Below are 14,508 nucleotides of genomic sequence, written 5' to 3'. Positions count from 1 at the left end.
CCCCATACTAGCATATGAATAGATTACTACATTAAGGAAGGAAATAACGGAATTGGCTTTACTCTAGCTTCGTGGCCTTTCACTGTTTCGTTCAAAGTTGTCTTCAACAGATAGCTTCACTCGACACCCTGAGGATTTGCCTATCTCATTGAATCATTCTTTCACTACTGTACTGTAGACGAGGATAAACGAGGACGTTGGATAAGCATACAACGATCATGACTTTGTTATTTAGTTTATTAAGAATAATGGTATGTGCCATGATCGTGATCGTTTTTACTGTTTCTATTGCAGTATGTCGATTGTCGACCTTATGCGATCATGACGGGTGGACCAGTTGTTCGCATAATCAATCAATCATAATAATCTCGACTATGCCGATATTGAGGTACAATTGACAGTATAGTCTACCCTTTCTCGAATCATCAATGGAATAATCCCACCAAAGGCTAGTTTAGCTTCCATACTAGCAGATATAGTCATTGTACAAGAAGATGCAAATGAATGATTCCACTATATTACAAGCGATGATAAGCTACTGTATTCCGACAGTAGCCATTTTTGGGGGCCCTTCTTCTTTTACTAGACGTGGAACATGGGTGTCTATGGTTACCGTAGTCTACCAATGCAATTCATTTGTACTGTAGTCTGACTCTCCAGTCTCTAAAATGGGTCTCTAGTCTGACTCTACAGTACGTACAGCCAAGTCCCAATACAAGGGTAAAACTATACTGTGCCGTATCGTACCGTGCCGTATCGCATCCCGGTGCGATACGATACGTGCGTACGTGACCACCAAAAAGGTGAAGAATGCAATTTTGCCTTGCCCTTGTCTAGTCTACACTATTATTGAGTCAATCCATTCTACCATTGTCGATTGTTATACAGATACCTTATCCACGCTGGCCTCTTCTAGATAGTGTATAGTTGTACTAGGTAGAAAGCCAGAGCAATGGACGCTCGGTAAAATGGAGTCCATGTTGTTGATTAATTAGATCATTGAGCAACAATTTTGGACCTAGTGATGTTCTATCTATCATGGGCAACAAGGGCTTTAACCCTTGAAGCTATGTGTCAATGTATTGAAGCAGTAGAGTGATAACTTGATATACTGTTTTGGATATTGTTTGCTTATAAATAAAATAAATTCAAAACAACACGCAAACTGGTTCAACTCGTCCAGTTCAACACGTTTCAACATGGCAATCATGTAAGCGATCAAGCACAAACACCAACAACTGATGTTGTAGCAATTTTAACTTTATGTAGTACGGATGACCAGGATGATCATACTCATGATTCGCCTATGTTGTACTCTAAACTATTCGACTTTCGACTTTGAACTTGTCAGTTGATGTACTCTACAGTGTACACTACAGTATGCACACCGCTGTACAAATAGATTGGAATCCTGTACAAGGCATAAGCAATTGCATTATTCTAGTGTATTCATTCTTGATGACTACTGCAGTGTTGACGAAGTAGCACAGACAGTTCTCCATTCCAACGTGATAGATGTCCATCTATTTGGGATCCATTGAACTCAATGACGCAAAATATTGGTAGGGCTATTGTGCTCAAGACTTGAATTTTATCCGGTAAAATAAGTGTTGTTTATTATACAAGCAAATAACCCTGATAGCGATTAGACTGGATCAATGGCGCAATATCATACAACATTTTAGACCGTAAGCAGAGGAAAAAAGTACTGCATAACATCAGTGTTTTTACCAAGAATCAACAATAAACTCCCTAATGGACAGTAATGTCCATGATACTGAAACAGATCGCCTTTCTTCACTTTGCATACAACATCATAGTCTATGTCCACCATGCACTAGATTGGGTGATGAATGCTCATTGAGTAGTCAATAGGAAATCCAGGATCGAAAGTGATGTCATATTGAGCAAATTGCTATCCACTGGTATAGTATATTACGTAACGAAATAGTCAACCACAAACAACAATAAATGATTGATCAAGTATAGGTGATAACAGTACAGTACTTGATGACAGTAATAGGAGTGCAAAGGTAAATCTATTTTAGCCATCCCTGATGTAAACAAGACTTCAGACGAGTTCACTACTGTAGAAGGAAGGATTGATCTGATCTTATTCGCGTAATACGAATGCTATACAGTACTGTACAGTAGTAGACTTGTACAACATTGCTAAAATTGGATACTTAATTAAAGTACTGTCGTACACTAGCTCCAAATACGGACTGAACTCTCCTATGTCAATATTGTTATCATCAGTGGTAACCTAATTGAAGTTCTGATAGACGTTGATGTTCTTTGTTGACACATTTAGAGAAAGATCGAAAGAGAAAACAGCAATCAAGACATGTCTAGTGTGTTGAATAACTTGGATGACATCGTTCATTCCTATCAACAATTATTGGTTGCTACGGATTCCGTCAAGGAGACTTTGTCAAACAATCGCGACCTGACAAAACACTTTATTCGCCAAAATACTGCACAATTATTCGATGCTGTACGTAGTCGAGAAACCTGGCTATTAGACCAAGCCGATTTACTATACCAAACCAAAATAGATTTGCTACAAGATCGGCGTGAATTAATTAATCAAGCAATTGGCTCTTATCATCAAGTTAAAATCAACTCAGAGGATATGAATGAGTTGCCCAGCGTGAAGGATAGCTTTCGATGCCGAATTGACAACATGGAGACCTTCATTAATCAACAACAACAACTTGCTTCTAGTGGTTGCATAAACTTTAATTCTGAGACCGAAAAACTAATCAAACAACTAAACAATTTTGGTAGAATTGACACATGCGATGGCCAATCCAATTGCCAGTGTTTAAACTATGTAAGAAGCGTAGCTTTTGAAACTCCATTGATGCAAAACGCTAATAAAACAGTTGAAGATGACGACCAGGATCAAATTATTGCTAGCGATACACCCACAGCTATCGAAGAATGCATTCCGCGTGTGACTTCTAATTCACCTAGTCAAGATACAAATTATCAAATGAAAACTTATAACAATCTTGATAGAAAGCGAAAAAATTGTTGCGGCAATAAGTACAACTGTGCTGCCTTATCGTCCATCATTCAATCTAAAAATAATCAGTATTCATCTGAAAAGTGGCTTCAAAGCAAATCAACACCACAAAATGAAAAGGAACCAGAGTCTTTTCCTATAAAAAGCCAATATCCCCATAACAGCAGTGACTGTCAGCAAAATACAGGACCCTATGATAGCAAGAAGAAAAATTCATTGATGCTAGACACTGATCATTGGTTAGTTGAGCGCAACTCTCAATTACAAAATACACCTTCGACAACCTTGATAAATACCATAACCACGTTTCCTGTTTTTCACCAAAAAGATGACATCAAGACATGGTTAAGTAACGAGAAAGAAATCAACAATAATCCTGTTGAGAATTTGAAATGGAAACATGATGATGATTTAAACAACCAATGGAATAAGTCATTCGATTCTCGTTCTGAAGCTTCGTCAATTTACACCTTTACTTTTCCTTATGACAACTCAGATTCCAATTTATGGCTTGCAAAACGCTTTAAATCGGATGATACCAACCAAGATGCTTCAAATCGATCATTGTACGATAGAAAAAGTGACCATTCAGAAATGGCACATGCTGTAAACAATGATTCGAATAATACTGAAGTTTGGGATTTATCAAATTGGCTGGCCGGGCAACCTATTACAGATACTACCAAAGATGAAACTAATGACTTTTTACGTGATGTTGCGCAGTATTTTCGTCTTGTTCGCGTAGAAGATTCAAATAAATGGTTGGCAAATAATCATCTTACTGCAAATGATGAATCTAGTACTATTGTTGAAAATTTACAATCCATATCACTATCATCTACTGATCTAAGCTCAAAGCCTAAGGAATCTACAGATTATTATTTCGATTGGAATACTAATAAAAATATGGATTTATCATTTTGGATAGCTAACTCTTAAGATTACTTACTCTATATCATTTGTAAGTTGAGAATTGACCACTATGCAATAAACGGCCTATTTTTATTTTAATAAAAAAGAAATCACGCTTTGTTTATTAAATTCTTTATAGTAATATTAAACTCGTATGTTGTTAGGGTCTACTTTGCTTCTGAATATGTTTACTACACGTTAAATTTTTTTTTGCATTAGCTGTTATCATTTATAATCGGTCAACTGGAATCCTCATAAATGCAAGTTACTTTATATTTTAACCAGAATCATATTAATATGAATTCCTTAATTTAAAATATAGGATATTAAACCTACGGTAATAAATCAACTAATGATAAAGAATTATAAAACAACTAAAAGTACAAAGCACTAATGTAACGTATTTTCTCCTGTCATATTATTATTTTTAAGTTAAAATCATTTCACTCATTACATAGTTCTGATGGTATAATTTGTAATCTGTATCCTAGAAATTTGTACCAATGACTACACGTAAATAATTCCAAATCTACGCAATAAACTTAACAATATCCCAACTTTTAAGGTGTTAAATTTTGTCCCATAGAGTGCAATAAGTTTAATCGAGATGATCTAATAGACTTCAACTTACTATCAAAAACTCCCTGGTTAATTCGACCGCTTGAAGAGTTACTTTGATCAAGCTCTTCTAGTTATATGAAGAAAATCGTTACTATAGTATGATCGACAGCTAATATATAATTGAAAAGTCATTTCTGACCGATACGAAAGTAGTTCTTCTACATTTTGAATAATAGAACTTTCATGTTCTATTTGTATTTTATTGACACTTTTTATTAAAAATTACTAGAGCAATTAACTAATATCATGAATTATTTCTAAGAAACCCTAGCCCTCAAACCGAAAATTCAAAGACCTATTGTCCAACTGCAATAGTATTCGAACTATTTCTTGAAATAATCTTACAATGACTTTCTCTCGCAGTTCTAGAGTAATTATAGTTGGATGCTCACTGCAAAGAATTAATCATGGTTGGTTAAACCTTCTTTCTGTACGAAATTATATCATCAGTTTCGCAATCAGTTCGTGTAATTCCAATTTATTTATTTTATCTTCTAAATTATTTATTATATTAATCCATACATGTAATACATACAGTCGTTTCAATCGAATAGAAATTTTAATAATAATAATAACGGCATTAGTGTTGATTCCCAATTGTTGTAAGACAGAATAATAATATCTCATGATTGATTATGCTTATTGCAAGACTAGCTAGGAAACAAGTTACATATCAAATTCTCAGCTTGGCAACAAATTGTTCACACGTACGCTTAAAAGTAACGATAAACGCCTTAATCTGTTTTGCAATAGAGTACTACAAGTTGAATAATACTGTGAAATAGTTTCATTCTATGAGATTTTGGCTAAAAAAGTAGCACCTACGTGTATGATAAAGATCATAAATTACGAACAAGAAGCGTATAAGTCATGTTTGTTATGATACAATCAAGCAATATCAACAACACGAGTACTATCTATGATCTCATCGTAGCTATATCATTTATAATCAGCCAAAAACATCAGTTAATTTGATATATCATATTTACAATAAGAAACATATCAGCAGAATATATCCATTTTAAAGTTTTCCATAATCACTTACTCACCATGTATTCAGACTTTAAGGAATCGTAAATAACATGAAACTGACATGTAAACTAGTTATAGTTCTATTAAATGGATATAGAAAGTTATAACATATTTATAAATTTTCGACTCATTGTTAAAGTTACAATAGTCAGATCAAGGTTACAATTTCTTTGGTAATTTGTAATGATTAAAGATAAACAAGCGCACGCCAAATTGATCAAGATTTTTAAAAGACTATTAAGCAAATACAAATAAAAATGTATTCTAAAACAAGCTAGCAAATTTGTCATAGATGACGTAGTCATCTATTAGGTTCAGTCTAAAAGAGCTTGCACAGTGATGTACTATACATGCAACTTTAATTTTGATATTTTTCAAAACCAGTATCATTTTAGATTCAAACTGTATTATCAGAATTTGATAAAACAACGAATTAAATTTTAATCATTAGCAGTAAGTCGGTTTTAATTAGAACAGAATAAAAGTACTACAGTAGTATGTTAGGCATTTATGTAACATTAAGAAACCAGTTCTCTAGGTATAAATATTACTTAATTTAAGCGCCATACATTTTTTAATATTTAAGAATTCTTACTAATGTTCTCCTTCGAAATGTTAATATCGAATAAATTTGCAATCATGTAAAAATGCATAATAAAAGAGAAAGCTGCACACAACAGACCGCCATTCACAATCATATACTAAATACCGGTGAAATTTGTTCAGCCTTAGGTTTATCCTGTGGTTTTGCGTCATTTTCAGTAGCGTCAGATGCAGCAGGCTGATCGGATACAGATGCACTCGTGTTAGCTTTGGAAATACTTGTTACAGGCAGATTATTTGCAGTAGCGTTTATAAGATTTGGTGTCAGCAATATAGGGACGTTACCAGACAAAGACGTACTGCTGGAGCTTTCGGCATTAGGATTTGCACGACTCTGCAGTGTGGGTAAAGGAGGTTGCAAAACAACGCAGATGCTGGTATTATTATTTTTATTATGAGTTAAATCCGACATTGATTTCGCTCTTTGTGGTTTACTTGTATCTTCTGTTACTGTAGTTAAACAAACAAAAATAAGATCAGAGATTAAAAAATTCGATTTAATTAATGTCCTAATATTTAACATTATAGTAATAAATAATCCAATTACAAAGTTGTAATTTTAAAACACTATGCGGTACAGGAATTGATTACTATAGTGTGAATCAGCTAACCATTTTCATCAAGTTTTGTAGATTCCTGTTCATCAGTCGATTCAAAGTTAGTCGAATGCGAACGAACAGGTTGGCTAACTGTGTTTCTTGTTTCTAGGTTGGTATGACCAAAAAGCTCCTCTTGCAAATTAGGTAAAAATAAGTTTATCCTTTCCCAAGTCATTGTCCATAACTGTGATCGTTTCGGAGTAGAATCGGATGAAGTTTGCGCTTCACGACTCGATCCATCTTCCTGACCGTTAGGTTCGCTTTGGGTAGTGGGATCAGCTCGTGATACGCCAGGCTTTTCAGATGCTACTTCTTTGTCGCCGTAAGTTTCAGTATCCTCATCAAATATTCTGGCTGTTACCATAACTAGTAACATATTCTTTAGAGATTCTGGGATAGCTTCACTCTACGCATGAAAGGAAATAACTCTATTAACAAAACTGAAAGCCTTATAAATTTGATCTGCGATCATGATTCATGTACAGTGTAAATAACGTACTCAATACTTACAAGTAATCCAGTACTATCTGCATGCATACATTTATCCATAAAGTCGAGGATTGTCAGCCAAAGGGCAGTAAAAGTCGACAAAGTCAGCAATTGTGTTAAATGTTGTAAAAATACCTAAGAATAAAAGTAAGAATAAGATAATTGTGCCGTATGACATTGGCTATGTAAATAAAATAGTTGCACCTTACCTTTGACAATAGAGCAGCTGCCCTCATACGCGTTTCTTCGATATTGACAAATGCAGTAGAAGCATCATTATTAGGAATACCGATCAAACTTGATAACATCGGAAATAGAACCTATACGAGATAATGATGACTTTATTATCCAAACTAAATGCTAAATATCGATAATACTGCTGCAGTAATTTTGTATACAGTTTATCACAGTATAATATACTGTAGTATTTCATTACCTGATTAAAGCAAGCTTCCCATTCCAGTGCTGACAACTTCTGCATATCGTGAACAAGTAGCGATCTCTGCAAGTTTGTCAATGCCGCATTTCTAACATCTTTACGAGTATCTAAACACATCGCCGCCATACCTTGTAGCAGAGGACACCAGCAATTGGTCCACAGAAAATGAGCATTGATCTTAATCGGAGTTTGATTTGCTTTCTTAACTGAAGGTGAAGAACCTTGCTTCAAGTCGTCGGTAGGCAACTGTCCTACTTTTTTCGAAGATTGAGTTTCGCTACTTTCGTTGGACTCATTATCACTCTGATGCGGCAAGCATTCTTCATTCTCTTGCTCTTCGCTAGCTAAATTCGACTTATCACTATTCATAAAGACAGCTGACTCATACACTGAAGAAGCCTTAATATGAAGTGTATGCATTAAATCGAGTAATTGCATTGATACACCATAATAACAATCTTCGATATTAGGTTCGGAATAAGTTGAATCAAATGACGTAGAGTGTTGCTGTATAAGTTCGGAAGATTGCATACGCTTTTTTGCATTACCAGATTCTTTACTACGTTTCGCAGGCTTATATTTCGAGCTTTTAACATTCTTCCTATCATGCGTAGGTTCGAGCCTAGTTAATCCATCGTTGTAGCGGTTTACACTGCCATTGGCGGTTGCTTGTGCTAGAACTCTTAAACCATGCACACATCCAGGAAAATTAGTCGGTGTCAAATGAGCAGAGTCTCTAATTAAAAAGCCTAATGTCTCACAAGATTTAGTTAAGCATCTGGTATCATGTTTATTGATTTCATCACTTAGCGATAAATTGTACTGACTATCAGAACCGTCCTTGTTCACAACAACAAAGAAGTTTCGTCCATGATAAGCATTAGTACTAGCACCGGTATTACTAGTTTCAGCGACAGTAATTTGAGAGCTATTTACAGTGCTAAAGGGCAACGAGAACATTGAAAGATTTTGAGAGATAGAATGAGAAGAACCCCCAAATACACTTGGTTGCGATGTAGACGAGTATTCTGAATCAGCCACCGAATAAGTACTGCCAGTATCAAATTTTTCCGTTTCGAAAGTTTCAAAGGAACCTCCAGAGTTATCAAACGATGGCGAACTTTTAATTTGAGAAGCTGATGGAGGCTTTGCACCGGCCCCAGCTACCTCAAGAAAGGATAACAACGTATTCCAGCAGCTTACTGAAGTAATATTGGTCACATTTGATCTTACCAACTCGCAAATACCAAATGTAATTTGTTTGCATACATATCTTAAGACGCTTGGCTTAATTAATAATAAAATTTGAAGAGACGAAATGGTTTCATTAATCATTTCCTCACGTCGCAAAAGTCTCATACCAAGACGTAACATGCCAACAACAGCACGTTCTGTTAAAAAATTATACTGGCTGGACAAAATTAAGTTTGTTAAATGTTCCCTAACTCCTTTCCATATTGATTGAATACGATCTCTGTTTTGGATAACCACTTTTATTAGCAATTCTAAAAAGAAAACAGCTGCATCTTCATCATAATGAGTGCCTAATGTTTCATGCGCCGCTGCTCCACGAGAACCAAAAGTGAGAGCTTTTATTAGCTCGAGCAAAGAATCAATTCTTAAAAATTTGCTTTCTGTTACAAGAAATTCTGGATGGCACTCTTTAATGCAAGCTTGGGCTCTTTCTTGGGCTTCAATGTCTTCAGGTTTATCGCTACGTCCACTCGAAGTATCAGGGTTTAATAAATACTGATAAAATGATGACAATAGAGAACCATCACTTTTTGTATTAGCCATTTCGTCAGGCATAATAGAAATGGAGCCTGTTGGATCGAGAAAATCTTCAGCATCAACCATAAGAGCCGGAAGTAGGCGAGCGCGATATAACTGCAAAATACAGTTTAATATATTTTCCCAACCTTCGCGTAATATGTCACCAAATCGATGCGATAACGAAAAAACAGTACGAGCCGCCAATTGTGCTTTGTAATTAGAGCCAAACATAATCGCTATACTATCGACTTTCTCAGGCGTATGCATAAGCAATGTCGACTTGCATAGTGATATGACAAGGCTATCAAATACCTTTGTTAAACCGTAAAATGAAGATATTAAAGCACATCGCCTAAAGCCATTAACAGCCTTTTGAACTATCATTTCATCTGATGCATTGTCAAAAATATAAGACAAGGCTGCTACCGTAGGACCCCAAATTAAAAGAAATAAGTCTTGATCGTAACGTCCATCAGTGACAAATTTATACACTCCTTCCTTAGACGCGCCTCTATGAAGCAGCATCTTCCAGTTATAGTCGTCACGAACCTGTCCCACTTGTTCTGAAGGCATAACGATTTCTTCGTTCTTTATAGATATAAAAATTTCTTCTAACATATCCTCAGGAAAATCAGCGTTGTTGTTAACACCACGTAAATTACGCTTAAAATCTTCAACAGTCATAGCTGCTTGTTTCTTCAAGTTTTCGTTATGCTGGTCGACATTTAACATTATAATAGCATACGCAAGTGTGAAAGCGGCATCTTTGTTGCCAAATGGCTCACCCGCACAAACATACCAATGATTAGTAAAAGTTTCCAATATTCTAGTTATAACGGGGCTTTCTCCAGGCAATCGAAAAGTTTCTAGAAATGCTCGTAATGCATCCTGAATCAAGGTATTTTCATACGAAAAAGATTTGACAAAAGCATCTAGGATGACTTGATTTTTTCTATCTCCAATATAATCGCCAATCATCTTCTTGCTCAAATGACGATTCTCTCGTAAAACGGTTGCTACTTCAGTAGATTGCAAAGGAGAACTAATTAATCCATGTTCTTGCATGAATTTTAACCCATTCTTTGGCTTTACATTAAACTGTTCAGTAGCCGCTTGCATTAACTAACAGAAAAAATTAGCATTAATAATACGTTAAGCCTATTACGGTAATGACTAAAATTACCTGGTAATAAATACAAAGTGGAGTAACTCAGTACGAACCTTTTTCCTCTGCTTTATTTGGATAAGCTCTTTTGGCAATGGTAAGTCGTAACAACTTGCATTAAGCATACTACTATCTTGACTTGCGACATTACCTTTTACTGATTCATTCGCATCACCCTTTTCTATGGCTGACTTCTGTGCTACAACTACACCTACAAATAATTGATACAACCGCAAACATTATTACTTATCAAGGATGTAAATTCGCGTTACTTAAATGAATTCACGTCAAATCAATTGAACACCTGTCTCATTAATTGTGTTACAATGATTTTCAACAATATTTATCACAGATAGCAATGCTTCTAAGGCCAGAATGTGTACTAGGTATGAACCAGCAGTAGGATAAACATGCTACAAATTTCGAAAATAACGAAAGATATATCAATACCAAAAACTATAATCTGCAATACCAATGCATAAATACTTAAACCATTGATAAGACAGGTAAAAATGAATTACCTTGGATAACAATTTTATTAACTCTTCAAATAAATTACTGCTGTAAGTTTCACAGTCGAAATTGATATATAATTCAGCAACTAAGTTTGGCAGTCTGCAAAGCTGAAAAGATGTGAATATATTACAAAAGATATTTATAATGGCTTAAAAGAGAATTTTACAGAATACACCTACCTGTACAATACTTTCAAGGGCTAACTCTTTCACTTCATATGTGTAACGTCCGGCGTCAGTAGAGATTAAGTCCATAAGTTTCAATACAAAAGCCTACCAAGTAAGAATTATAAAAGTACAAATAACATCTTGCATTATAGGGCTTACTAGCATGATTAGGCTACATTGAGCAGCTAGAATCAATCATCTACACATGTATTAATTTCGATGTTTCCGAATTGACATACCTCGAGTTGAAATTTTAAGTGGCCACGCATAGATTCAAATAGAAAGAAACATACCCGCAAAGACGACGCGAATAAAGATAAATTTTCTCTTTGTAAGAGCTAAAAAAATCACATTTTATGTTAAAACATAATAAGATAGATCACAAGCTGCCATTTGTAGAAATTTAAACTTATTCATCAATCCTAACAAGAAATAAGGACCGGCACAATTCGTCTTTAATTAATGCCAACAACGAAGGAGAATTTCCAATGTATGTCGCTCCAGATTCAAGTGCCATCGTTATAAGAGACAAACCCATGTGGATCATTCCTTCTATGTTACGCCTATATTTGTATGAAATTTTATAAAGTCGCGCCAATAATATTTTAGCTATAGAAAATGTAACAGTGCTAAAAAAGTACTATATCGTTGATTATAAATGTTACCTATCACGTGGGTTTATTAAAGAAACTAAAAATCGTAACAATTCGCGCACACAAGGCAATCCATATGGCTCGACTAGATAATTTTTCTCTATCAAAATAAATATTAGCATTTATAATTACAATTTTAGGATTTACATTTAAATTTGTACTTAAATTTGTGCACGCATATATATCACGCACCTCTTTTTATATCATAATTTGAAGCTATATCATTTATTTCCGCTCCCGATTGTATTTGCGGCGATAGCTCAGAATTATCGCTCTGCTCATCAATATCACGTTTACTCATCATTTCGCTATCATCCTGAATATCTTGTTCCATTTCAGATGTCATACTGATAGTATCGCACTCGCTACTTCGATCAGAAACTTTTAATGAATCTACTTCAGGAGAGTTTGTTTCACATTCGTTTGCTATCCTTTTATCCGTTGATTGAACTTCATCCACCTATTGGATAATAGGAATTTTATATCAATAAGTAGCTAAAGAGTAAAATGAAATATTTATGCTTACATAAGCTATGGTTTATGTGTACACTGTACATCCAAAGATCAGTTACTTTTCTAATACCTACCCCATACTATGCATGTAGTATCGCAGCTAACTTACATTTTTTTGATTTTCTATATTGCCAGTCACAGTAACTTTTACTGGCTCCTGTTGATTTAAACTTTGCTTATCTGCATTAACATTTGTCGGACTATGAGACGAAACATTATTGGCCAAGACATTAGATGGGGATATTTTAGATTTGCGACTGCCACCTATCATTTTCCTTTCTCGGCGCCCTAGCAATAATAATATTGAATAGTTGTATCGATCACATATTCCACTACTAATGATGTAATATTCATAATGCTTTATTATACCGAATTGCAAATGGAGACACAAATTGTCATAGCAGAGAAATTTTATAACTTACCTCTTCCATGAGATCCATCATTTACGGTCCTTTTTAACGACTGCAATATCAAAACGCTACATTTAGGCAACTGACTAAATATGACTTTTATGCAACAGAGAATAAAGAATTAATGTTGATATTACGCTAACCTTTTTTATTGCTAATGCACTACCACCTTGTGTTTCTTTCAATTGTGGTAATCTGTGAATGGCAGAACGTTCAATACATTTCGAAGGATAGTCAATTAACTACGCAAGTATCAAAATATATAAACATTTACTAAAGACAATACAAACCTTGAAAATAAAACTTGAGTCATATCCATGAGTGCATGTTCAGCAGTTCTTCGTAACAGTTCTTATGATAAGCAATCAAGAAAGATTTCATGAAAATTATATTTGATTACGGTTATTTAAAATTAAATGGCACGTTATTAATTAGTGATCCATTTTAGAGAACAGTCCTACTTACCACTAAGTCGTACTTCAAAACATATTCTAAAGCAAGACTGCATAATATCACAGACTGATTCATTACTCATGAGATTGCCTACTGAACTCGAAAGTAGAGTTCTTAAGACCTGATAGGAAGTAATCAGAAAATTAATAAGTAATATTCATGATAGCAAAGTCTGATTACTTCGGTGTAGCTAAGACCATGCAATAAACCATACTTGTAAAATTTTCATTAATACAACTTCATCACTGCCAGGATCAGTTCCAACAAATCTTGCGTGTGTTACGGCATCAGCAATATTTTCAACAGCAGAAGCAGCTGAGGTAGTAGATAAACTAACCAGTTCATAAGATAATATTTTATTAATGGAAGAGAGGGCTAAACCAGTAATTGGTCCAGTTGTATCCTCCGATCGAATTACATCCAAGAAGGGATTCAGAAAAGTATTTGCATCAACGTGCGACAGTTCTAGTATGATTATAAATAGTCAAGCGTTAACAGAAAATTACATAAAAATACCTGTTTGGTAACTACTTTATTAGGACATTCCTAAAGACGCATACATATGCCCTTACCGGATACGGTCATCAACAATTGTTTTAATCGTGTAAAATTGGTCATGATTGGATCGTGATCTTCGTCCTAAAAAAAGCCGATAGTACGGACAACGTTTATTAATAAATAATATATATACAACATTCTGATGTGCTGGACTTCTAACTTAGAACTTGATTGTACATATAACCTTAGGTATTACGAAAAAAGATTTTCTCTACAATTTAAATAATATGCAATATTAAATAAATAAATGCGCAGAAGCTCAACAGTTACGGCATTAAACAAATCCAAAAGTAATAAAAGAAAGTATTAATTTTAGCTCAGTTCAAGTTCTAAAGCCAGTCGATCCGACATCTATTTACAGTACTGTACAATATATAGTACTATAAGTTATATACTTTTTTAGGTCAGCAAAATAGAAATTACATCATGTCCATAAAAATTACCTGATGTGAATGACTAGACATCTTTGCACTCCTACGTATTGCAAAAGTGATGAGGGACATCTCTCCCAGAACGATGTAAACGCCATTACGTGGAGTAGGCATGTCGATGGATGAATCTAGAGGCGTTTAGT

At 34.7% G+C, this 14,508-nt stretch overlaps 2 protein-coding genes across 2 annotated transcripts; one reads left to right on the top strand and one right to left on the bottom strand.

Annotated features, from left to right (window-relative positions):
* Positions 1–2,347: 2,347 nt before the first annotated feature.
* On the top strand, positions 2,348–3,970 carry TRIADDRAFT_55887 (uncharacterized protein; the record flags this gene model as incomplete). The annotated part of the gene is made up of 1 exon (XM_002112115.1): positions 2,348–3,970. The coding sequence occupies one exon, from the start codon at positions 2,348–2,350 to the stop codon at positions 3,968–3,970; it is 1,623 nt and encodes a 540-aa protein (XP_002112151.1).
* A 2,835-nt stretch (positions 3,971–6,805) lies between these two features.
* TRIADDRAFT_24514 (uncharacterized protein) lies at positions 6,806–14,479 on the bottom strand (the record flags this gene model as incomplete). The annotated part of the gene is made up of 21 exons (XM_002111605.1): positions 6,806–6,982; positions 7,109–7,204; positions 7,309–7,422; positions 7,497–7,607; positions 7,724–7,951; positions 8,102–10,621; positions 10,721–10,875; positions 10,969–11,077; positions 11,186–11,287; positions 11,360–11,452; positions 11,587–11,685; positions 11,775–11,910; positions 12,013–12,100; positions 12,193–12,450; positions 12,619–12,801; positions 13,021–13,118; positions 13,214–13,274; positions 13,389–13,497; positions 13,591–13,841; positions 13,949–14,015; positions 14,378–14,479. 21 exons carry the CDS (start codon positions 14,477–14,479, stop codon positions 6,806–6,808), a joined length of 5,157 nt encoding a protein of 1,718 aa, XP_002111641.1.
* Between the last annotated feature and the right edge of the window lie 29 nt (positions 14,480–14,508).

The sequence above is a fragment of the Trichoplax adhaerens genome, genomic scaffold (genome assembly GCF_000150275.1).
Source record: "Trichoplax adhaerens TRIADscaffold_4 genomic scaffold, whole genome shotgun sequence".
Classification (NCBI taxonomy): Eukaryota; Metazoa; Placozoa; class Uniplacotomia; order Trichoplacea; family Trichoplacidae; genus Trichoplax; species Trichoplax adhaerens.
Note: the sequence above shows the minus strand (reverse complement) of the source record. Positions and strands in the feature narration are given on the sequence as shown.